The following is a 25,631-nucleotide window of genomic DNA, read 5'->3' as shown; positions in this document are numbered from 1 at the left end:
TCCTCACATTAGACGTTCATGACCAACCGGTTCGTTTTGACAGAACGACGCTTTCGGTTAAGCGGATCGGCTGGTTCGTAGTGACACGCTAAATGGAACACACTGCTAGTATTGAAAGGTATGGCTCCATGGGTATGAAACATCACTTTCGCAAGGAGTGTAAGTGTTGCAATAACGAAGGGTAATCAACCATAAAGAGTAGTCAAAAGGTTAAATGAGGGATTTGGACAAAAATATCTAAAAGGTTAAATAGGATTTTTGTTTGTTTGTTTGATTTTGTTTAACGTCCTATTAACAGCTAAGGTCATTTAAGGACGGCCCCATGTGTGCAAGATGCATGCGTGTAGTGTATGCGTGTGTTTTTTGGGAAGCTGCGATATGTTCGTGTTTGTCTCCTTGTGATAGCGCGGAACTGATGCCGACTTTATAGCGCTACCTCACTGAAACATACTGCCGAAGACACCCAGCAGGACGCCCCACCCGGTCACATTATACTGACAACGGGCGAACCAGTCGTCCCACTCCTAATTTGCTGAGCGTTAAGCAGGAGTAGAAACTACCATTTTTAAAGACTTTGGTATGTCTCGGCCAGGGGACAGAACTCAAAGCCTTCCTCACAGGGGCGAACGCTCAACAAACGGCCAAAGTGAGGCATTGTCAAGGGAGACATTAGGAAAAAGAAAGTTATTCAGAAAGGAGAGAAGAGATAAGGTCCCAAGTTTAGTCGCCTCTTACGATCATGCAATTGGGGGCAGCAGGTACAATTCTTACGCCCTACATGCAGGGTAGAAATAGGAGAAATTGATGTTAATATTTAAAAAAAAAAAACTACTCCGATAGTACTTGTGAAGGGAATTCAACCTTACTTGCAAGAAAAAACCCTTGCAGATGGGAGGAATTGACATCATCGATTAGTATCACCGTGTCAGTTTAATAAACACGGGTTATACAAATTGACCTTACACAAGCGTTATCTTTTACGTAATTCAGAATCTATAATGAAAAGTTTGTCATCTGATTAAGATATTTTGAGCTACTGCACAAGTTTAACGTGGTCAATTTGAGTCAAGAAAACTCGAAGAGAATTTTCTTCATTTGGATTCAAATAGGTATGTCAAAAGACAAAACTTAGTAATATTACGTCGTGTGAGAATCTTGGTAAGGGGAAACGAAACCCAAAATTACACTAATGAGCATAAAAACATGTCTACCCGAAAGAGCTTATGACGGTGACCATCTAACTTAATCTTATTCTTCATCAACCTTAGTTCCGTCGTTTCCTGATTAGCTTTAAGCATTTTGGCGTTCTTCTATGCACTGATGTATGACTATCCAGTGTTGTGTGGTTGTGTTGGGCCAGACAATTGTTACATCATTAAAACCAATAATTATAATTCTGAACGATGTTGTCTGTTACAGCTTATAAATGTAAACACACAGTCAATTCACAATTATCATGAGACATATCAGGTTGCACATAACTGTACAGAGCAGGACCTCTTCTCACACAAACTGAGTTTGGCTGCTGACCTGTCACAACAATTTTGTGAAGAGATTAGGTAGCCAGTGGTTTGCCTGGATACCGAATCCCGGCCTATGACTAAATGAAATGTTATACTACTCTATCCAGAATGTTTCTGGTCATATATCATCACCCAGGGCCTCCTGGAATATAAGAGCCTGGCTGATACATTATACAATTTTGACCTTCAGTAACTGGACAGTGAAATACAAAAAATATACATGAACACATTAAGAAAATATTTTGTCATCTTCATGAAAACATTATAATAGAAAATTTGACAAAATTCTAAATAAATGATAAAAATTTAAAGGAAATGGCTTAAACAAGGGCAGTTCATCAAGGACTATTTATCATATAGCTATAGTGTTATGCAGTTTTAATACACTGTAATCAAATGTATGCAAATATATTACATCACAACTTAGGTCTGTCACAATAATATTATCTATTTCATGTCTCTGCCAGGTGAATTAACTTTCGGCAAATAACTACACAATCTAACAGAAGTGCTAATTGCCATAGACAGGCAATTACTTAGTGGGAAAATTTTATTTATGATGGTTGGTGTAGTGAGAAATCTTAAATCTTAATTCCTTTTCAAATTTAGCTTTACATTTCTTTGGCGGTATATCAGGATATATGCTGTATACCGGAAAATTGTCCCTTAATCCCTATGGTAGAAGAAGGATATAAAGGTTTTACCTCTATTTCTCCTATTGTGTCCCGCCCCTTAGGTCCAAGGGGGGGGGGGGGGGGGGCACATCCACTGTTTATATAAAATTGGTTCCAAAAATGGACCAAATCCTTTCATTCCTACAGAAGAAGGATTTTAAAGAATTTGCTATATTTCACCTATTGGGCCCCACCCCTCAGCCCCCAGGAGGCTAGACCCACCATTTATACAAAATTTGTTCCCCTTCCCCCAAGGATGCTTCAGACCAAATATGGAACAAATCCTTTCATTCCTACAGAAGAAGAAGGATTTTAAAGAATTTGCTATATTTCCCCTATTCGGCCCTGCCCCTCAGCCCCTCAGCCCCCAGGGGGCCAGACCCACCATTTATACAAAAAATGTTCCCTTCCCCCTAGGATACTTTTGACCAAATTTGGTCAAAATCTGCACAGGCGTTCATGACTTGTAAGGTACGTATTAAAGGAAAAGTTGACGGACGAAAGACGCTGCGGTATGGCATTAAAGCTTATTATCATCATGGTTCTTCAATGATATATTGAAAATTATGGATGTAGTTTCATACGACCATTATGGTACAGACTGTAACATACACAGCTATATAGTGTCATTTCGTTGTTTTGTCGCTAAATAAAGAAATTTCCCTTTTTTACTTAATTCGGTTACATTTTGTACACTTAATAATTGCATCATTTTGAACACACTTGGTCGTCTATAATAATATGGCTTAACATACATACTTCATATGCTGTTTTAAAATTATATTTGAGAATAAAAGAAACTTCCTCCTTATTATCGTTTGTTTGACACAATGCACAGGTTCTTCGCTCTCTCTGCTGATTTCTATATCTGCCTTGTTCAATATTGTGTTAGCTTAACCTAAATCTAGCTATGTGTGTTTGGTGTACGGCTCATCTATAGGCTTACACAAGTAGAATCGTAAAAAAATCAAATAATATGCTGAAATATTTTACCTCTAGAAATATATGAATATCATAATAAATTTGTAATTGGCAAACTTGAAACGGAGCATATATACCTTATCTTTGGTTATGTTTTTTTTTTTAAATAATTGTGTAGTTGAACCAAATTCTTTATCGGTTATATGTCTTAATTCGGTGGCATCAACCACACATAGTACAACCACTTGACACTTTCCTATGACCCAGTATGAAAAAAATACCACATGGTCCGACCCCCAGATCACTTATTAATGACTTCCACAACTCATGTAAGTGCCACAGGTGCTCGGTTCAGAAATATATGTGATATAGTATCGCACCCCCTCTAGATATCACACCCCCTTATACTAATAAATCATAATAAATCATATGATTTATTAGTATAAGGGGGTGCGATTATATATAATATATCCCATATATTCCAGAACCCGAGCACCTGTGGGATAGTATACTAGCAAAAGGAAATTGTACGCAACAAAACCAAACCTACCCCCTGCCCCGGAACATTTGCTGAAGAAAATTTAGTGGTATTGTAGAATAAATTGTGATACTAAACGTTGACCGTGTCGTAAACACGGTTTGGAATGTTCTGCTGGTTGTGGAGAATGCCGAGGGGTCAGCTGTGCAAATTACCTGATGTCACCTTGGATGCATATTGTGCACGATTGAGGAATGGACTGCAGATTGTATATACCCCCTTACAGAAATAGAAAGTTTGTAGCGATATCGCGGCGCACAAATCAGTTCGCCAAAAGTGCACAGAATATCGCCGCTATAGCGGTGACATTCTGGTGATGTTCTGGCACACATTTCATATCGCCAGAATGTTGCCAATTTAATTAAATTATAAAAAACAAATCATAAAAATTGAAAACTATTTAAATTAAATTGGTACAGAAAACTGTATCGAACAATCCAACAATATATAAATTTCCACCAATCAGAAGCCTTTGTGTGGTTGCTATAGCAATAAAACCTAGCAGTTGAATTCGCAGTTCCCTAATATCCCTATATACCAATTTGCGTCAAAATCGAACAATATCTAAATTTCGACCAATCAGAAGCCTCCGTGTGGTTTCTATGCTAACGAAACTAATGCAGTTTTGTTCGCAGTCCCCTAATATCCCTATATACAAATTTTCATCAAAATCAAACAATATCTAAATTTCGACCAATCAGAAGCCTCCATGTGGTTGCTATGGCAAAGAAACTTGTGATGTTGAATTTGCAATCCCCTAATATCCCTATATACCAATTTTCATCAAATTTGAACAAAGTTTAAAGTAAATCGGTTAACATTTGTTGTAGTTATTTTACAGAAACAAAACCCAGCAGATAATTACGTTTTCGGTTATTCAAAGGACCATAATTCCGCCAAATGGGGTCTGCTGAAAGTGGTCATCAAACTTTGCTGAGCCCTTAGGGCATTTTACACTGTGACCAAGTTTGAAGAAAATCGATTAATAATTGTTGTAGTTACTGCATGGAAACGAAGCGTGCCAGATAATGACGTTTTTCGTTATTCAAGGGGCCATCATAACTCCTCCAAATGGGGTCTGATGAAAGTTGTTATCAAACTTGGCCGAGCCCTTAAGGCATTTAACTCTGTGACCAAGTTTAAAGAAAATCGGTTAATATTTGTTGTATTTATTGCACGGAAAACGAAGCGTGACAGACAGACAGACACTAAAACCCAAATTAAAGATAATAATCTACAGATGAATATTAAAGCTATGAAGTACAATATCTTAACTATATATACACTATATACTTAACAACCCTGTTGTCCAATACCTATACATATATACATGCATATACAATGTACATCGTACAAGGAAGTATTGAACAAGCATTTTTAATTTGTATCTCACAATACATTTGTAAGGATCCAGTGTAATAAGTTATACGTTTAATATGACCGCTTTGGCTGGTGGCCAATGGTTATAGCATGCAGTGCTATTACAGCAATAGTGTGTCAGAGACTCAATATTTCTTTAAGGGGGTCGCCCGATAGAGAGAGATTAAGATCTAAGATGTAAAAAGAACACAAGAACAATTAGAGTTGAAAAAGGTTTACTATACCTTTAATTTGCTATAGCATATAAGTAAGTTGATAATTTAATGAAGAAGATATGACGAATAGTATACCCCTACCCCCTAATATAAGCTAAATCTGTGTAGGTATAATATATCAGCAGTTTTGAGCACTTTCCGGAAATCTGATATTTTTTATGTTGTTCACTATGTATTCAAGACTCGAAAAACCAAAGAAAATTTTCTATTGCAATTTTTCAATGGTTGTCAATTTTATAGGCTTACATGTATTTGACTGGACTAGTTGGAGCATTATACTTGACAATTGTGTTGACTTTAGATTTATATATATTTTTAGGAGAAGTTGTCAAAGTTTTTTCCCATAAACTTGACCCCTGAGATCTTGATTATAGGTCAAGGTCATTTCTTTTTGCAAATTTTGTAGTATTCCAAGCAAGCATAGAACTTAAATTGCCAAATATCACCACTACAAGTCAAATTGTTAAAACACTTTAAACATCATGATGATGGCCCTTGGTCAGAAATTTGCTGGCATTAGATGCTACAAAATGTGCAAAAAGAAATTACCTTGACTGATGCTCAAGGTCACAGGAGTTGAATTTGTAACAACAATTTTCTCCTGAAGAGAGTCATAATATTGTGACTGTACAAAAGCTACAAAAGCATATGATATCTGAACCAATTTTTTAAAAGATTGATTCAAAATCTCAAAATGTGAACAAATCTTCAGATATATCCGTCTTGACTTCCTGAAGTTGAAAGCGGTCATGCCACTGCAGTTTTTACGCAAAGTACCCAGCAGGTTAGGTTGCTTATCATTTTGGAGTCTTACCGTCGATTATTCGCGCTCTTATCCAAATACTCGCTCCCTGCCACTCTTTTCAATGCATCACTGGAGGAGGGTCCTTTTCTCTGATGAGTCCAGGTTTTTGTTTAGGGGCCAAAGTGATAGCTGACATTTAGCCCGAGTTTCTTCTAGCCTTGACACCAGACTTATACATTTTGTGAGTTAGATGTCTAGTGGAAACTCCGGTTAGCTGAGATCCTGTCTATAGACTCATCAAATAACTCTATTCAGATGCTTGCCTGATAAAGCATAATCATTTTGGTGCAGGATTGGTCATGGGTTGGGAAGGGATTGCGCATAATATCAACACTTCGCTGGTTAATATTGAAGGAAATATCAAGGCCGCTCGCTATATATAGAGATCAAGTTCTAGTGGTGCATGTTGTTCCTCTAGTTCAGAAGCATCAACTGACATTTAAGCAGGACTAAGCTGAGCCACATGTAGGGAGAGTCTGTTATGATTTTCTTGCAGCAAACAATGTCCCTACCTTAGACTGGCCTCCATACATCCCTGCATGACCTTTCACCTATAGAACACTTATTCGGAGGGAGGGGACACACACAATACTGATGGGCCCAGAACGGCGCATTTTATGTTGAGACAGGTACTCTCGAATCAACATCAAGTTTGATATAACTTGCTTACTTAACTTACACAATTGAAAATTCAAAGACAACAGAGTGGTCCCCTATCTTCCAGCTACACCATCATTACAGTCTACACCATAGGTATATGTTAACTGGAAAATTTGTTATAAACTTTTTCCTTTCCTTTCCAGTATCAGTAGGAACGTATTTAAATATTTACATGTGGTCACAACAAACACAATAGGATAATGTCTTTAAAATTAATCTGTAATGGTCAATCAGGCCAATGTCTGGGAGATAAAAAAAAAAATTGAATGTACAAATGAATTACATTTCATTACATTTGACAATACATTTTGATTTTGATTCAGAATAGGTACATGAACTTGTATTCAGAGAGGCTAGGAAGCGAGAAGTTACCTTCTTTCCTCGGCTGGAAAGACATTTTTGTTAGGTAGAAATTCACCGACAGCTGACGCTAAAACGTACGGCTGTACAGTTAAGGATTTCTCCATTTATGATAAAAAACACAAATAAAACATTGTCCTTGGTTAATTTCTCGACATGGAATTGTTCATAAGGAGTATCAAACTATATAGTCATGAAGAATTTTGTGACAAGGTTATAAAAAGACTTACTTCACTAAATAGCCCCTTTAACATGTTTATGGTTGTACAGCCTCTAATTTTACCCATCAGCTCAAATGGTTTTTAATATGAAAGCATATGTATACAATGCCAAAAATGTTTAGCACAAAAGTAATGAGTGGTCTACTGCATAAATCCTTCTTTATATGTACATCTATATTAATAATGCTAAACCAAGGTAATTTTCAGTTGATATCTGTCACTGTAAACGAAATGGCAGAAATAACATGTAATAAAACTACAGTCGAACCTCGTTATCTCGAACTCGTTTAACTCGAAGACCCCGTTTAACTCGAAGTGTTTCATCGGTCCCGGCCAAAACTCTTCTTAATCTTAGTAATAAAAACTCTGATAGTTCGAACTCTGAAAACTCGAATAACTCGGATATTTCGAAGTGAAATATCGGTCCCAACAACGTAAATCCTACATAAAAATATCGCTTACCTCGAAGTTTCTTAAGATTCACAAGTCTATCATATATTCTTTAATTATTTGATACATATTAGACGCAGTGCTACGGTAAGCATCGTTCTCATAGAGCAGCTTACGCTCGGTCATAATTTCTTCGATTAAACTTATTGTATTAAAATGTGTTTGACTGTAAAAACACTTTGTTCAAATAAAGAAACAGACTTCATCAAGGTAGATTAACAACAATTAGTACTCACTGCGAGCCCGTAAACAATATGGCATATTATTTACACCAAAGCTGCCGACACATTCTAACCGGTAAATGGGTCACTGTGTGCGGTCATGCGTAAATAAGCTCCACAGTAAAAATCACAACCTAGGACTGGTTCGTCGATTTATGTTTTTACAGGAGCTTGTATGGCAGTGACACTGATAATTAATTGAGGGATTATAGGAACAATACGATAATTATTATTGAGTACGTCGTGTTGAGGAGATGTCAAGTGTCATTGGGGTCTATAAATGTTGATATGTTTCCTGATTAACTCATACCCATTTCGGAATGTCGAAATCAACTGAGCAATCCAACGAAGGACCCGGCTCCACCGGGGGGATACTTGGATCAGTTGAAAGGGTGAAAACCGGCGTGAAGAGAAAGATTGTGTATTGTTTTCGCGTGTACTCATTAAAAACATCATTTACGTGTACGCTCCAATACCGTGATTTGTGTAAAGACCTGCGCACTTTCATTTCCGCTATCAGCATAGCGAGGTCGGAGACAGCATGTAAGTTTTACAGTAGACGTTCTTCCTGTTTGTATGTGTGGTTATTGTAACATTGATTTGTATCAATTAATTAATATGATAATGAATAAATTGTTATTTTTATTTTATATCGTTATCTTTTTGTCATTTATCGACTGTTTATATAAGTTGTTGATTTTTCCGACAGTCAACGTATTGATAGCCTCATATTTGACCAAACACTTTACCAAGCTTTATGCCAAACATATTAACTCGCTTAACTCGAATACTCGGATAACTCGAAGTTTTCCAGCGATCCCGTCGACTTCGAGATAACGAGGTTCGACTGTATTTTTGAAATGGAACTTTACAAAGGAAGGGAGGTAATTGGTCGAAATTCTGTTCAATATGTTTGGTGAAATATATGTAAGAGTAAATGCCAGTTGTATTTTTAAGCCATTTTACAGAAATCATTTGTACTATATCATACTAAGTGGAACTTGAAAAATGTTGCTTATGCAAGAATATCAGTGTGTTAAGCATATTTTATACCAATAATAATCAATAAAACAACATAATAACGGGTTGATTTTTTTCCCTAAACAAAATGTATCTAATTATAAATGCATAGCACAGTTACCTCCCTTACAAGTACATTGCTTTTTTGAGTTTAGCAACCTGATTATTTACTATTTTGAGTGAAGGAACCCTAATACTTTCATTTAAAATGGAGTTAGTTATATATACAACAACAATCAATGTCTTTCTCTGTCTTTAGCCTATGGAATACTTTTATTTCATCACAAGCCAGCAAGTTCATAGTAAATTATTGCAAGAGGAAATCTGAACAGGCAAATACATGTGTACAATTTTGACCTTCAGTAACTTGACAATGAATACAAAAAATATACATGAACACATTAAGAAAATATTTTGTCGTCTTCATGAAAACACTATAATAGAAAACTTGACAAAATTCTAAATAAATGATAAAAATTTAAAGGAAATAACTTAAACAAGAGCAGTTCATCAAGGACTACTTATCACAAAGCTAAAGTGTTATGCAGTTTTACTACACTGCAATCAAATTCATGCATATATGTTACATCACAACTTAGGTCTGTCACAATAATATTATCTATTTCATGTCTCTGCCAGGTGATTTAACTTTTGGCAAATAACTACACATTCTAACAGAAATGCTAATACAGGCTATCACTTCGTGGGATAATTTTATTTTTGATAGTTGGTGTAGCGAAAAATCTTAAATCTGTGTGATCAATATATAATTCAGTTTTGTAACATTCTGACAACAATTTCCTTTTCAAATTTAGCTTTATATTTCTTTGGGGGTATATCAGGATTTATGCTGTATACCGGAAAATTGTCACTGCAGTTTAATTTCACTTTTTTCGCACCCTGTAATGTATGCAAATTTATAACTACAGGGAATATTAGTACAGAGCATACTAACATCATAATTCAATGCAAAGGGCCGGTTATAGGTGACAATTGATTTCACAGGCAAAGGGCAGAAGTTTAATGCGGCGAAAATGTCCCCATATACAGTAATCCTTCTGTACTGCAATATATTGGAATACACTACTCCATGCATATTGTGACACCCTTGTAACTGCAAACCAATTAAAAAACAAATCTTTTTAGCTGACAAATCTTTGCTAAAATATAAACTTCTAGAATTGATGGACCATCACTAAAATGAAAACTTCTAGAATTGAATCAAATGAAACAGAAACAAGTTGAACATAATATTTATCACATTACTATCTTTATCACATTTAATACCAAATACATAGAAACCTGTGCAATCCAAACCTTGAGTATTCTGACACCCTGTCTAATCCAACATGTTGTAATTCCATTTCCAATGAAAAGTACTACACGAGACCTATACATGCTGACAGTCTGTCTAAACTGACCAATACGTTTTATTCCCAAAAGGTTTCAGATTAGACAGGTTAATGTTATTGGTTTTGTCCAAACAAGATGTCGGATTAGACAAGTTTCACTGTATAATGTAACAAACATTCATGAATACAGAAGTCACCTTCCTGTAATTATATAACCCTACATCATTTTATATAAAGACAAATGTACATGTGTATTTCTAGGTCATTTTTGGAGTTTGGACAACATATGGCAAAGCTTTGTGTATATATATATGAAAAGTTAAAAATCAAAAACACACAGATCAGTAAAGCATTAGCACTTAAATCATCAATCTTCAGACGCTTTACACATTTATATAGCTACAAGTTATGACGTCACAAAGATACCAGCTATGACGTCACAAAGGTACAAGTTATGATGTCACAGAGGTACAAGTTATGATGCCACAAAGATACCAGCTATGACATCACAAAGGTACAAGTTATGATGCCATAAAGATACCAGCTATGACGTCACAAAGGTACAAGTTATGATGTCACAGAGATACAAGTTATGCCGTCACAAAGATACCAGCTATGACATCACAAAGATACAAGTTATGATGTCACAAAGGTACAAGTTATGACGTCACAAAGTACAAGTTATGTTGTCACAGAGATACAAGTTATGAGATCACAAAGATACAAGTTATGACGTCATTAATGATGCTTTACATATCTACGTTTTTCTGTTTGTTTTTTAAACTTTTCATATATCAACGGGACAATGACATTAAACATTTTAGTATATACATGTATATATATTTATTAATATATTTGTAACTTTAAAACTTAAGGTCATGGCACATGATATTCTGAACATCTTTGTGATTTTGACTTTCCTTATCTCAAGCTCCTGACATCACATGTAAACTGTTTACCTTCGATCAATATTAAATTCTTATATAGTGAAATTGTTTTCCCTAACATTTCATATACACAAATATTGAAAAAAATAATATTGCAGAGACACATCATTACAGTCGAGACTCTTAAGTGTGGCCTCGTACATCATGATGGCTGAACGTGTCTGGATAATCAAATGACAGTATTAATGAAATTGTAATTTATAGAAAAAACAGAAATTTGTCCCAATGAACACAAACTGTATACAAAGCTGGGTAACATGACTAGGTGCGGTTTGTGAAGTCTGATAAATTTGCAGACAGGTTAAGCCGGAAGTTAACTTAGTGTTGGATACTATTTTTCCGGCCTGACTGTAGTTTTGATAAATCATTTCTGAAGAGAACATCATACCTTGCAGGACTTGCATGAGAAATAATAAAGATGAAATATACAAATATAGTCAACAGCAGTGTTCCGAGTGTAAAAATAATACCTGGATTCAAAATAAGAATTTCAGACTGCTAAACCATCGCTCTAATCGATTGAGCTACCTGGTCATCAGAGGTGTCCTCTCCCAACAGTTCTACAGCTAAATCCAAACAGAAGTCAAGGGGAGATTACTGTGTATAGACACTTTTGTTTGCACTCAGGGTATATAAGTATCTTTACAGTAACAACTTTTTAAGACGGAGAGGGAGCATTTATTTGGTATAGGATATTTAATGGGAACTGAAATATTAAACAGAACAAATTAAATGAGGTAGACAATCTTGGATTCAAAATGATCCTTTTCAGATAACAAAACATGAAATACATGTATTTATATCTTTGCAGACAAAGTGAAACCTATGTTTAGAAATAAAGTGAAACCTACATTAAAGACTATCAGCTGATTAAGACCTCCTGTCATTAACTTCCATCTTAAGGTTCCCCATACTACTGCCAAGAACTGGAGCAAACATGCCAGGGGTCAGACAAGGGTAGGAATCCTGGAACTCTGATCATAATACAGTCGCTCTAACCAACTAGTCTACCTGGTTAGTGATAGCTGTCACTCTAACCAACTAGTCTACTTGGTCAGTGATAATTGTTGCTCTAACCAACTAGTCTACCTGGTTAGTGATAGTTGTCGTTCTTACCAACTAGTCTACCTGGTCAGTGATAGATGTTGCTCTAACCAACTAGTCTACCTGGTTAGTGATAGTTGCATGGCCAAATCTAACTACAGTTATATCAAGGGGAGGTAACTGTTTGTATATAAAACTACAGTGGAATTACTAAGTGTTTAGCCTGCAGCAGAACAGGGATCCTTCCTATCGAGACAGTTTCTCTCCCTCCGGATGTTTTTGACAGATTTTTTTTTATCTTATTCATTTACCGCAACAATATTTACACCTCATGATACAAAACATTTCTCAGGACAATGTTTACAATATGACACTTCATAATGAATGAGTACAGGATTTTATCAAGTTTTATCATAGACTTCATTAGAACTACTAGCAAAATGTATTTTTGTATGATTTTTAGGGTATGACTAAACAGTGGACCAAATATCTTTTCTGAAGGATTAAAAAAATATCAGTTTGATAAAAATTGATCGATAATTTCAGTACTGTTAGTGTATCGTGATACAGCTGGCAAACAAAACAATATACGATAAAGTATCATCATACAATATGATATATCATTGCAGGCCTATTCATTTATCTAATAAAATAAAGACAATATGTCACTTGATTTTGATGCTTAGTGTTAATGATAATGCCACTATTTACAACGTTGTAGACGTGACAGGGTGAAGACCGTGTACAAACACTGTAGGTGGAAGATTTTTAGACAGCAACTCCAATTGCTGCAGAAATTTGTCTCTCTCCGTTTCTGTGGCATCTACACCTTGAAATTTACTCTCAGGCGGAGGTCGTGGGAGATACAAGAAGGATACAACAGTCCGACTTGAATGCGAGATGATCAGTTCGTTCATTTCCTGTATAAACTGATTTGCAGCCGAATGAAAATCCTGCATCAGCTCACTGCTCACCTCCGTCGGTTGTGGCAACATATGCATGAGGTGGTCCCAAGTGACGATTTTGATCTTGGCGTAAATACGCAGCTGCTGTAAATAAGCGTCCAGTTTCTGTTCTTTCTGGAGTGTGTTGTCTGTCTGGGCATTAAGGCACAAGAACACACGAAGTTGAGTTTTGGCTTTCCATGGCGGAACCATCCTCAAAATGCAGGCGAACTGCAGCATGAACAGACATGTGTTGTCAAAGAAACTCGCAGTTTCTGGTTGAAACAAATTAACAGGCCATACGTCTATATAAGACGTCGTTCTAGTGTCTGCAACCACAGTCTTGTTTAACAAATGGAAATGTCGACAAAGAATCACGTTTTTCTGTAGTTTTAGAGAATCTTCAATCATCTGTACATACTCCCCCGGTTGTAGACTCTTGTTTTCATGTTCTCCTCGTAGACTGGAAAAAAGACCTTCCATATCTGAGGAAACACCATTTTCAACTCCGCCTAAAATGCGCTTCTTTTTCTGCGTAAGCCTCCTGGCTAGAGAATCTATAGGCTTCGAGGAATCGTAAAATCCCAGACACACTGTGTTTGGTTTCATGCCTCCTAGTCCCGCTATTCTCACCAAATGTCGCATTCCCTCGACAACAGATGTTGCCATGGTAATCTCTACAAAAGCTTTGATCTTCATGCCATCTACCAAAGTCATCCAGGGTGTCTGCTCCTCGCCCAATGGGTCCGTGTCATGATCTTCCCAGCGCCCAACCTTCAAAATGAAATAGATAATGATTAGGACTCGAAAATCATCATTTTGGTACATTAAAAATATAAACGTAGCTTATTTTGGTATACAATTTATATATACTTGCCAACTTTTTATTGAAATTTCCATGGGGGAGATATTGCATGGTCAAAATTAAATACATTAATAAAATGTGTATGTGAACCCCTAGAGACAAAATAACACATTAAAATGGCATCTTTTGAAGTATTCTTTCAGATGAAATCATCAGGTCTTAGAACATAGGAATAGTTTAACAGATTTACTGATTGAAAAAGCTCAACTGTGGGGTTAAAAATTTGGGAGTCTCCCTCCAAAATAAAGAGAGTTGGCAAGTATGTACAAACAGTAGAGCTAGCTGTCACAATATATTGAAACACTGGTTTATTGCAATACACAGGCATATCGTATAGTATCACAATATACTAATGAAATATTATTGTATTGCAATATTTTTCAAAAGCTTAATTTTTATGCATTATGCTAGGTAAAACACCTAGCATAATGCATAAAAATTATGCCTTAACAAAATACAACATATTCTAACAGATTTGCATATCGTATAGTATCATAATATACTAATGAAATATTGTTGTATTTTAATATTTTTCAATTCATTTGTATGCCTTATGCTAGGTGTTTTTGCCTTTAGAAAATACAACACATTCTAACAGATTTGCCCATATCCATACACAGGTTATAGTAGTGGGAATCTGTTTAAATTTCATAACTGATGGTTGTGTAACAACAATTCTCAGTCCTTTGTGATCCATATGATAAAAGATTCAGTCTGATATCATGCTGACAAGGATAATATATCAGGATGCTGATTGCAACACATTCCTTTTGCAGTTCAATATATATTGTGATGTACTCCAGGCGTATTCTGACACCCCTACCAAACAGTATTTAGGTTTTATTGACAGAACCAAGCTTAGTGTATAATATTGAATATCATTCCACTTCCTAGAGTCTTGTTATGCCTTTTGTTTAACCCTTTCACCACTGTAGACCATAAATGGACTCCTCCAGATCAATGCATGGTAGAGCCTACTAAAGATACATAAGGGGTTAAAGGGTTAAGCAAGTGTATTACTGTTTAAACTTCCTCCCTTCACCCATAAAATTTACTTTCATGCAGTGTTTATATCATCCCTCATGTTATATTACTATGTATATTATGTTGTCATCTTATATTCGCTGTAATAATAAATTCATCCTCATCACAAAAAAGGCAAAAGTTAAACTGCAGCAAAAAATTCCTGGTATACAGTATAAGCTGACATACTTATACTGTAATTTAATATCTGGTCATTAAAAGACACCAATGAGTAGCAATACTTGAATTAATAAAAAAATTAAAAATATTATATTTGAAGAAGTAAACGTAAAAACACCACGATGTAGTACTATAATTGTCTATAACATGTAATAATATGGTGATTCTATATTTAGCAGCTTAGCTATCATAGTGTGGTAAGTGTTTTTGTATGAACATAAAAACTTAAGGATCCCGTACCACTGCCAAAAACAGTAACTATAGACTGGAAACTGTTTTTGCTGGCAGAACTAGCTATTACAAGTATGTTCATCAATCATTGTAGAAAAGAAAACCATACCTTGCAAGACTTTTATGAGAAATAATCTAAAGATGAAATAAACAAAATATAATCCACAATGGTGTTGGTTCTGAGCGTAAAATTCAGCGGTCTATAGACCGGGACACGAACCTTGGCCTGCAGATTGCTATATATACTATCACTTTAACCGTTTGAAGTACCTGGTCTACGAAATTGTCCTGGCCCAACTCTGCTGCAGTCATAACCAAACGGACGTTAAGGGGAGGTAACTGTAGGATAGACCAGTCCAGTGGGACAGGGATCTTTAATAAAATAACTGCGTAAATCAGTATATTTTACAAAAAAAATATTCACAAAGGATAAAAAACACCTTTATTCTTTACAACGGTCAATGCATTGTTTACAAACCTTAACGTGACCAAGGACATAGAGCCCTCCTTTCTTGATGTCGTTGATGAAGTCGATGAGTTCACAGGATTGTCGAGGCTGTGCCACCATGAGGATGATCTGCGGACGCCAGTACTTCACATGACCCTTCCTAGGGTCTAACATCAATAGGTACTTCCTGACCTGTAGCGAAGCACGACAAAGTGTCAAGTAGGGGACATTATTTATACAGGACATTATTTATCCATGTTTCGTGATGTAATGGGCCTTTCAAATCTGACACCAACTGCCTCAGCAAAATTCACCTATCAATATTGGATATAGAAGGTTCCAAAGCAAGTGCTTGTTGGTTATCATGTTTATCTAACTCAAGTTGGTTAAATTTCAAATGGTATAAAGTCACATGATTGCAACGTGTCTTTCCACAATTCGAAAACTAACTAATGTATGTAGGAGTCGGGTAAAAATGAAAACCAGACATCACAAGTTTGGGGACCTTTTTCACCCATGAACTTCATATTATATCTATAAATCCCATTTGTCTTGGAAATACTTGATTCCTTTTTCTCATCGAAAAAACATTTACCATGAATTCTGACATCACAATAGAAGATGCTAGCACAAACACTGATTTGTGACATCACAATTAACAAATGGCCCACCAGTGTGACCCAGAAAAAATATTTATAAAACCTAGCAGATTTATCCAATGAGTCGGAAGTACGAGCCTGTAGCAATTGAGTGAGAAATATATTTCTGTATTCTAGGTTTCTGGAACATTTTAAAACATTAAACAAGTCTATTTGTATTTAACCCTTTCACCACTGTAGACCATAATGGACTCATCCAGATCAATGCATGGTAGAGTCTTCTAAAGTTGCATAGGGGTGAAAGGGTTAATCATAATTATTATCCCCATTGTGAAGACACCCAATAGAGCTTGGGAGTGTAAGCTTGTAAAAATAGAGGGCCTGGCTGATGAAACCCCCCTATAAGGTCAAAGTGCCGAAGGCATCACCTGTTGGAATATATGGAGGCCTAGCTTTGGGACACAACTGCAAGAGTAGCAAAAGCAGGGAGTGGAAGTGGAGTGTAACCTTGTGGAATATAAGAGCCTGGCTGATAGAGCCCCACTGAGTGGTTAGGGAGTGGAAGTGGAGTGTTACCAGGTGGAATATAAGAGCCTGACTGATGGAGCCCCACTGAGTAGGTAGGGAGTGGAGGTGGAGTGTTACCTGGTGGAATATAAGAGCCTGGCTGATGGAGCCCCACTGTGTTGGTAGGGAGTGGAGGTGGAGTGTTACCTGGTGGAATATAAGAGCCTGGCTGATGGAGCCCCACTGTGTGGGTAGGGAGTGGAAGTGGAGTGTTACCTGGTGGAATATAAGAGCCTGGCTGATGGAGCCCCACTGTGTTGGTAGGGAGTGGAGGTGGAGTGTTACCTGGTGGAATATAAGAGCCTGGCTGATGGAGCCCCACTGTGTGGGTAGGGAGCGGAAGTGAAGTGTAACCTTGTGGAATATAAGAGCCTGGTTGATAGAGCCCCACTGAGTAGGTAGGGAGTGGAGGTGGAGTGTTACCTGGGGGAATATAAGAGCCTGGCAGATGGAGCCCCACTGAGTAGGTAGGGAGCGGAAGTGGAGTGTTACCTGGTGGAATATTAGAGCCTGGCTGATGGAGCCCCACTGTGTTGGTAGGGAGGGGAGGGGGAGTGTTACCTGGGGGAATATAAGAGCCTGGCAGATGGAGCCCCACTGAGTAGGTAGGGAGCGGAAGTGGAGCGTTACCTGGTGGCATATAAGAGCCTGGCTGATGGAGCCCCCCTGAGTGGTTAGGGAGTGGAAGTGGGTCGTTATACCTGGTGGAATATAAGATCCTGGCTGATGGAGCCCCACTGAGTAGGTAGGGAGCGGAAGTGAAGTGTTACCTGGAGGAATATAAGAGCCTGGCTGATGGAGCACCACTGTGTTGGTAGGTAGTGGAGGTGGAGTGTTACCTGGTGGAATATAATAGCCTGGCTGATGGAGCCCCACTGAGTAGGTAGGGAGCGGAAGTGGAGTGTTACCTGGTGGAATATAATAGCCTGGCTGATGGAGCCCCACTGAGTGGTTAGGGAGTGGAAGTGGATCGTTATACCTGGTGGAATATAAGAGCCTGGCTGATGGAGCCCCACTGAGTAGGTAGGGAGCGGAAGTGGAGTGTTACCTGGTGGAATATAAGAGCCTGGCTGATAGAGCTCCACTGTGTGTAGGGAGTGGAAGTGGAGTGTTACCTGGTGGAATATAAGAGCCTGGCTGATGGAGCCCCACTGAGTAGGTAGGGAGCGGAAGTGAAGTGTTACCTGGTGGAACATAAGAGCCTGGCTGATAGAGCTCCACTGTGTGGGTAGGGAGTGGAAGTGGAATGTTACCTGGTGGAATAAAAGAGCCTGGCTGATGGAGCCCCACTGAGTAGGTAGGGAGCGGAAGTGAAGTGTTACCTGGTGGAATATAACAGCCTGGCTGATAGAGCTCCACTGTGTGTAGGGAGTGGAGGTGGAGTGTTACCTGGTGGAATATAAGAGCCTGGCTGAAAGAGCTCCACTGTGTGTAGGGAGTGGAAGTGGAGTGTTCCCTGGTGGAATATAAGAGCCTGGCTGATAGAGCCCCACTGAGTGGTTAGGGAGTGGAAGTGGATCGTTATACCTGGTGGTATATAAGAGCCTGGCTGATGGAGCCCCACTGAGTAGGTAGGGAACGGAAGTGAAGTAAAATTGTCAACAGCAACATGATGATGATGGCCACGGAGGTGTATATAGGGCTGATCAGGAAACACATCACCATTGAACCCAACAGTCCGGCTCCACAGGTGTACCAGGTGAAGTATTTAAAAGATGGCCTGGGAAAGAAGAAAAAAAGGTAAAACTGAATATCACATTATTAGAATTTAAAGTAACACACAACAGGATTTGGAATAAGTGGTAAAGAGACTTGCAAAATATTATGGGGGGGGGGGGATAAATTAACAAATTTTATGTTTAAAAAAAATTGGAATACCAAAGTTTTTCTGAATTATTTACTTAAATTTTTTTTATTTTGAGAGAATATGGGTTCTATGCAACACAGTTAACAAATGAGTACAGTGTTATATACACATAGGCATTTTTTAGAGGTAAAAACCATGGTAATTAGGCTATGACTGTTAAAATTTGACCCATAAAGCATTTAGAATGATAGGCACTTGATTTCAGTTTCAACTTTATGGAGGGTGCAACAAAAATGAAACAAATTTTTATGGATCCTTTTTAATTTTAGATTATGAGACAAAAGGATGCACACATACCTAAAATTTGGAGCAGACGCCAGTTCCAGGGCCAAACATGCCAGGTTGACACCAGCGTAAGACAAGAGGAAGAATACAGACGCAGCCGGAGCAATCGCATTGAGTGATCCCACCAACAACACCGCCTGTCAGGAGTCGAAATATGGAAAATATAGCATTAGAATTTAAATATTAAACAATGATGAATGGAATGATGTCTTTTTTTTTATTTACTTGAACAATTTCTGTTTAATTAATTTAAACCAATGAGGCAAACATTCAGACTAAAAACACAGTGTCCATTCATCAATTGTATGTGGTTTGCAAACCTTGTGTGTAAAGTTGCCTCCCTTGCTATGTCAGGAGATGTTTCAATTCATACCAAAAGAAGTCTTACATTTATAGACAGCTAGAATGTGTTTACTACACGGGCAATTTTCCATCGCATGAATTGACATGAAATTAATATAAATCATAAATGAATTCATCTTCATGTTGCTTCAGGATGTTTACTTAGACCATTAGAGATTTACAATTCAATTCCGACATTATCTTAATACCTTGGATTTTTTTCAATAGACAAATTTTCCATGATGCTTCAGACTTTTAAATCGTCCATGATAAGTCTTAAAATTAGGAATTTACACACCAAAGACAAGTCTTTTCCATATCGATTTCTTATAGCCCTACTGAAATTTTCATAGACTAGCCCCATACCAAGAAAATGTTACCGACATATTTAGTGCTTGATATCATGAAATTAAGAAAACATGTATAATGTTAAAGGAAGAATTAACTCAATAGTGAACTTTCCCTTCACCACTAGATATATCACGGAATCATGCACATCTGATCAGGAATTAATTTCTATTAGACGATTCGGTCTATGACGTAAATGATTCCCATAGACCTATATATATTGTTTTTCATAGTGATTGTCAACGGGTTAAGTTTAAACACTGCCATTATATATACCTGTACAAGGATCCAGGACATTAGGACTGCCACGTAAGGGTTACCTCCCTTTGTAGTTATTGTTGCAGGTTTCAGGAAAATACCTATTTGATAAATAAATGACCCTTTTATCATATCATCAGGTGGCTATTAATCCAAAACACTTAAATACATAGTGAAATGTAGAAATTGTTTCATTTTTCTTTATTTTTTTGTAACAATACATGTTATTTACAAAGTCGGGTGAATTATAATGACAAAAGCTTGATATTATTCACATTCCATCTGACTGAAAAACTTGATGAAATTCGTTAAATATTTCTCTCTCACTCCTTTTTATTTCTCTTTCATCTTGAGAGAAAAAATTACCCCATCATCCCCCATGTCCATATGTACTGGAAAATTCTATCTGACCCACGTGCACAGGTCTGGATTATTATTGTGACCTTATTGTCAGAAATCAGCTAACAGAAAAATATCATCTGTCCCTCTACATAACATTGAATTTCCTAATATCTAAATATAGATATTTTCACCTTTTCGGTTGTAATGGCAGGTAAGAAATACAACCATTACCAAGTAATAAGGTTAGATCAGGGCTCGTATTCATGAAACCGTTCCCATTCTTGATCAAGCATGGATTCTGTGCTCAAACCAGCTTTCTTGTAACTCACTTAAATCATGTCAAACAATCAAAAAGTCAATTGTAAATATTGAAAACAATACTCGGCTTTAAGTCTCTTCAACTTTTTTTCCAAATCATTGACAAAATTCAGATTTTTTTGATAAATTTCTAACTAAAACAAGAAACTAGCTTGAATACAAAAAACCATGCTTGAGTATGAGAATGGTTTCATGATTACGAGCCAGATGATTCAAATTCTAGAGAAAAAATATCAAAGAAAACCATTGTTAAACTTAGGGTTCTCTTTGATATTACAATATCCCTGGGGCTTGAAACTCCTTATAAATACCACCTCATTCCTGGGAAGGTTTCTATTGGTCTACTTTTGTTGTATAGTAACAGTCAATACATAGTTATCACCCTAAGAATAACAATTCATGGTTCTATGTATTTTTGAAAACACAATGTGAAAATGTGCATCAAGAAGACAGAAGTATTGCCAGATCCCGTTACGTACCAAACAGCTGGTCGTTTGCCAGGGCTTCAAGGATCCTTGAGGCACCAATCAGGTTACCGAGGGCAGCAGACAGGGTCGCAGCAAATAAACCAATCAAGATGAATGGTGCCCAAAGGTTTATGTCCTGTAGGAAGTTGTAGTTATTTACCAGGAGGAATCTACAAAGAAACACATCCCCACATTTTATTTAGATATATGTAAATGTACATGTTTTTGTATACATTCAAACATGCTGCACTAGACTGCTTGTAAAAACCAAAAGATGGAAAGTAGGTCATTAAGTAGCAGAAATTATATGACATCCGATATATTTTGGAGGATTCGACTGCTGTTTTTTAGGATATTTTGGATGTGGTTATATTTTGGATTTATTTGGCGCTTTGGAGTAAATCAGCCAGAATTAATCACACCAAAATTTCACGATTCCAAGGTAAATCGTCGCAAGATCCTGATATCAGCAGACCATCTTCCAGTTCATTTATTTTGCATCAAGGACTAACTTTTGTTGGCTAAATCTTTTTCATGTAAGAAAGTCAATAATTGTATAATGTAGACTGGTTATCCGGTGAATACTTTCTTAATATAGCCTACAGTCGAATCTGCTCAAGCGACCATCTGTATTAAATGACCATCTGTTTTATGCAACCACTTTTCATTCCTCCCGACCGTTTTTACTATGCAATCTGACTTTATTAAGCGACCATCTGTCTTACTGATAATATCTTCGAAAGCTACAATGCCAAATTGTTGGATTCAACCCTGGCTAAATTGTACACGGAGGCTCGTTCCAGAACTATACAAAATCTTATTGTTGAAGCATATAATAAAACAGTTATGGGCTTTTGTGCTGGTGAACATGATGCGATATGAACCTAAAAAAGTGATAGTGACTTCAGCTTTGCCTCGGTCAATATCTTCATCTTCATCTTTTCTACTTCCTCCGTCTATATCGACGATTACGGAAGTCGGTCTTGTGCTGTTGTGCGTTAATTATTATGTACAGTGATTTTTTTTTTGATTTTTGTTATTTGCTATAGGATAAAAACAGGTTAAAAGCAGTGAGTGAGTGTTAGTTATGTTGTAGGTTTTGTATATGTTCGATTATGTGGTGCATGTCCTGAATTATGCTAGTGTTTCCGATTGGATTATTGTTTTGGGTGGGAGGTTCCACTGTATTATGGTGTATGGAAAGAATGAGTGTCTGTATGTGTCTTTGGATGTGTAGATATGTCTCTGTAACTAAGGTCGTGTCCTTGACGTGTTCTGGTATCTGCCGGGGTGGCAGTAGAGAAGAATAATGAGTGTTCCTGTTCTGGTGTCTGCCGGGATGAGATTGTTGGTGTGTATATATTGCTACTTGTTGGTGTATTATTTTGTAGAGAAGAATAATGCGTGTTCTTGTTCTGCGTGTGTGTAGTGTTGGCCATTTCAAGTTGTGTATCATGTCTGTGACTAAGCTTGTGTTATGGTATTTGTTTAGGACATATCGTGCTGCTCTCCGTTGTACTTTTTCTAATTGGTTTATGTTATTTGTATAATGTGGGTCCCAAACTGAAGATCAGTATTGAAGTTTTGGTCTTACAATGGCCTTGTATGCATGTTCTTTACTTTTTCAGGTTCATATCACCTTATATTCATCAGCACAAAAGTCCATAACTGTTTAATGCTATCTATGTAAACACCTGGGGCTGATATCTAACCTGACATATTGGCGCCGTTAAGGATCCCTGTCACGCTGCTGAACAGGATGGCAAACACAGATGCGAAATCCATCTTCTTGCATGTGTTATAATCCTTGGTGTAACTGCCTAGGAAACAAACACGATAGAAACAGTTAAACTTTGGACTGCTCACCAAGGAACAAATTTACTGTCAGTGAAATTTGAGATTCTTTTCCACGAACAGAAGCATGCATGTATTTATTACATTTTCAGCAGTAAAATATCAGAAATTATCAATATGATAAAAACTCACATTAGAGGATGCAGATTTTTCCTTTGTCCTCATTGGTTGGATAATAAATCTGATTCGTTATTTTGATTAAGTCTTTCAGAAACAGGTAAATTTTCACTTTATGATGTCATTTGTACGACATTAGTAATCACGATACACTGATGCAAATCTCAAAATACATTAGGGTCATCACCTTTAATTTTACCTTCATCTGATGCAAGACCATTCAAGTAGGAATAACAGTACCCCAGATACAAGTAATCAATGCACTGTCAATCTATACCTATACATACTTGCCAACTCTCCCTATTATGGAGGTAAACTCCCAATTTTGGACCTTATAAACTTTATCTATTTTACAACAATTATGAAACAAGTTATTTTAACTTATATTCATCGCTCTTGTTGGCCTGGGTATTAGCACGCGGGGAGTCTTAATGTGGGAGGAAACTGGGAGTACCTAGAGAAAACCCAGATGGTCGGGCAGGTGACCCCATACCTTTTCACGTCCGATCGGGGAATCAAACCCCAGCTGCAACGTAAAACTCTATGAATAACAGCCCTAGATATATTTTTACAACTTTAAATAACACAAGTCACTTACTGAGTAGGTTTTTGTGGAAGTATCCGATGACAACCCTGTGTACATTCCTGTGATGTTTTGGTCGGTGGAATTCATCACCAGACATTTCGTATTTGGAATTTTCACCTATTTTTTATTTTGGCAAATATACTGACGAATACTGACAGGGTACATAGTATCACCAACTGAAAGAAAAAAAATCAGTTAAATATACTGATGTCGGTGAATTTTTTTGCCTAGTGTGACATCCGTTTACAGGCAAGTAAATGCTGCATTTTTCTAAAAGTATAACAAGAATTCAACGGAAGTGGATGTGTCGCCTGCGCAGGAAGCTGGGAGATTACGAAGAAATAGATACACTTTTCATTTCAAGAAATAATGTTAAAAGTAAGCAATAATCATAGATTATGTTTTTGGATGGCATCATTTTGTTATATAATCTGTTATTCTAGGAAGAATTTAAGGAACTTGCTATGGATACTCATTGTCTCAATTCCAAGTTTAATTTGTATGATTTATCGGATGGTTTCCAATAAATAAATGAATAAACTTGTGGATTATGATGTGAAACAGCAGTGTTGTCAATAACATTTGGAGTAAGACGGCATTTCAGAGGTATACACGGTGGGTCAAGTGGTAGGTCGAAGCCGTCCAGTATACAGTTTTAGTGAACTTTCTATTTATAGTAACAGATACCTTGACCTTTGACCTGCGGACCTGAAAAGCAATCCCAAGCAAGCACTTTTGGTAAGGAAGCACTGCATGAAGTTTGAGTTTGATCGGCCCATGGAAACTCAAGTTATCGCACGAAAACAGATTTTCTATTTAGAGTAACAGTGACCTTGACCTTTGGACCTGAAAAGCAATCCCAAGCAAGCCCTTTTGATAAGGAAGCACTGCATGAAGTTTGAGTTTGATCGGCCCAAGGAAACTCAAGTTATCGCACGAAAACCTCTGTTCGGACGCCGCCGCCGACAAAGCAACATCTATGTGTCACAAGCTTTTCGCAGGCGACACAAAAAGTTGAGAAATATCTTCCCAATTTCAATAAAAACAATGCTACATTTTCTCAAATCATGTAGAAACACACTGTTCTAAAATTTAAGTAGATGTTTAAAGTTAATACTGAAATCTACGGCATTCTTTCATTAGTGTATATATACAATGATTTTTAGATGTTATCTCTGAAGATTTTTCCCGTATGTTACCTTAAAGGGACCGCAGAACCAAATGATTTTCCATAGACGATAGTGTTAACGTTTACCACTGCCCTGGTTAAATGGGGTTATCCACACTGGTCACCTGCCCTCATTTTGAAGAATGTCATCTTACACACCTGTAAAAAAAAAAAAAAAAAAGCTACCTATTTGAACTTTTTTTATATGGGGGCCGCCATTTCGTATTGAACTCAGCACCAAACAAGAGGCCCATGGGCCTTAACGGTCACCTGAGTCTACAGTATTTTTGTTTGTTTGTTGAAATATGTACCAATTTGAGTAAAAAATAGTATAATGTTAACTTAACTTTGTCAGGACCATGAGCTGATCATTCCTAGACCAATTTTAAGTGAGATCGGCCTATTAGAATTTAGTAGCAAAATAGCGGCCATGGCAGCCAAATTGTATTTCTGATTGACCCGAAAAATAACAACACTTTGTCAGGACCATG

General features: G+C 37.1%; 1 protein-coding gene and 1 long non-coding RNA gene across 2 annotated transcripts in view; both read right to left on the bottom strand.

Annotated features, from left to right (window-relative positions):
• Positions 1–25,187, bottom strand: part of LOC110455134 (solute carrier family 12 member 9-like) — a gene marked incomplete at its 3' end in the record, with an annotated part of 34,432 nt that extends 9,245 nt beyond the window's left edge. The window contains exons 1-6 of the mRNA XM_021505086.1: positions 25,172–25,187; positions 23,985–24,148; positions 23,128–23,235; positions 20,307–20,389; positions 19,353–19,477; positions 18,716–18,908 (exon numbers count right to left, since the gene is read on the bottom strand). Coding sequence (XP_021360761.1) covers positions 18,716–18,908; positions 19,353–19,477; positions 20,307–20,389; positions 23,128–23,235; positions 23,985–24,069 — 594 coding nt within the window. The remainder of the gene's footprint in view (positions 1–18,715; positions 18,909–19,352; positions 19,478–20,306; positions 20,390–23,127; positions 23,236–23,984; positions 24,149–25,171) is intronic.
• A 75-nt stretch (positions 25,188–25,262) lies between these two features.
• Positions 25,263–25,631, bottom strand: part of LOC110455135 — a 2,332-nt gene continuing 1,963 nt past the window's right edge. Inside the window, exon 3 of the long non-coding RNA XR_002463419.1 lies at positions 25,263–25,299. This is a non-coding gene — a long non-coding RNA (uncharacterized LOC110455135). The remainder of the gene's footprint in view (positions 25,300–25,631) is intronic.

This window comes from Mizuhopecten yessoensis, unplaced genomic scaffold (assembly GCF_002113885.1).
Source record: "Mizuhopecten yessoensis strain PY_sf001 unplaced genomic scaffold, ASM211388v2 scaffold8143, whole genome shotgun sequence".
NCBI classification, from domain to species: domain Eukaryota; kingdom Metazoa; phylum Mollusca; class Bivalvia; order Pectinida; family Pectinidae; genus Mizuhopecten; species Mizuhopecten yessoensis.
The sequence above is the reverse complement of the archived record's forward strand: the minus strand, read 5'-3'. Positions and strand labels throughout refer to the sequence as shown.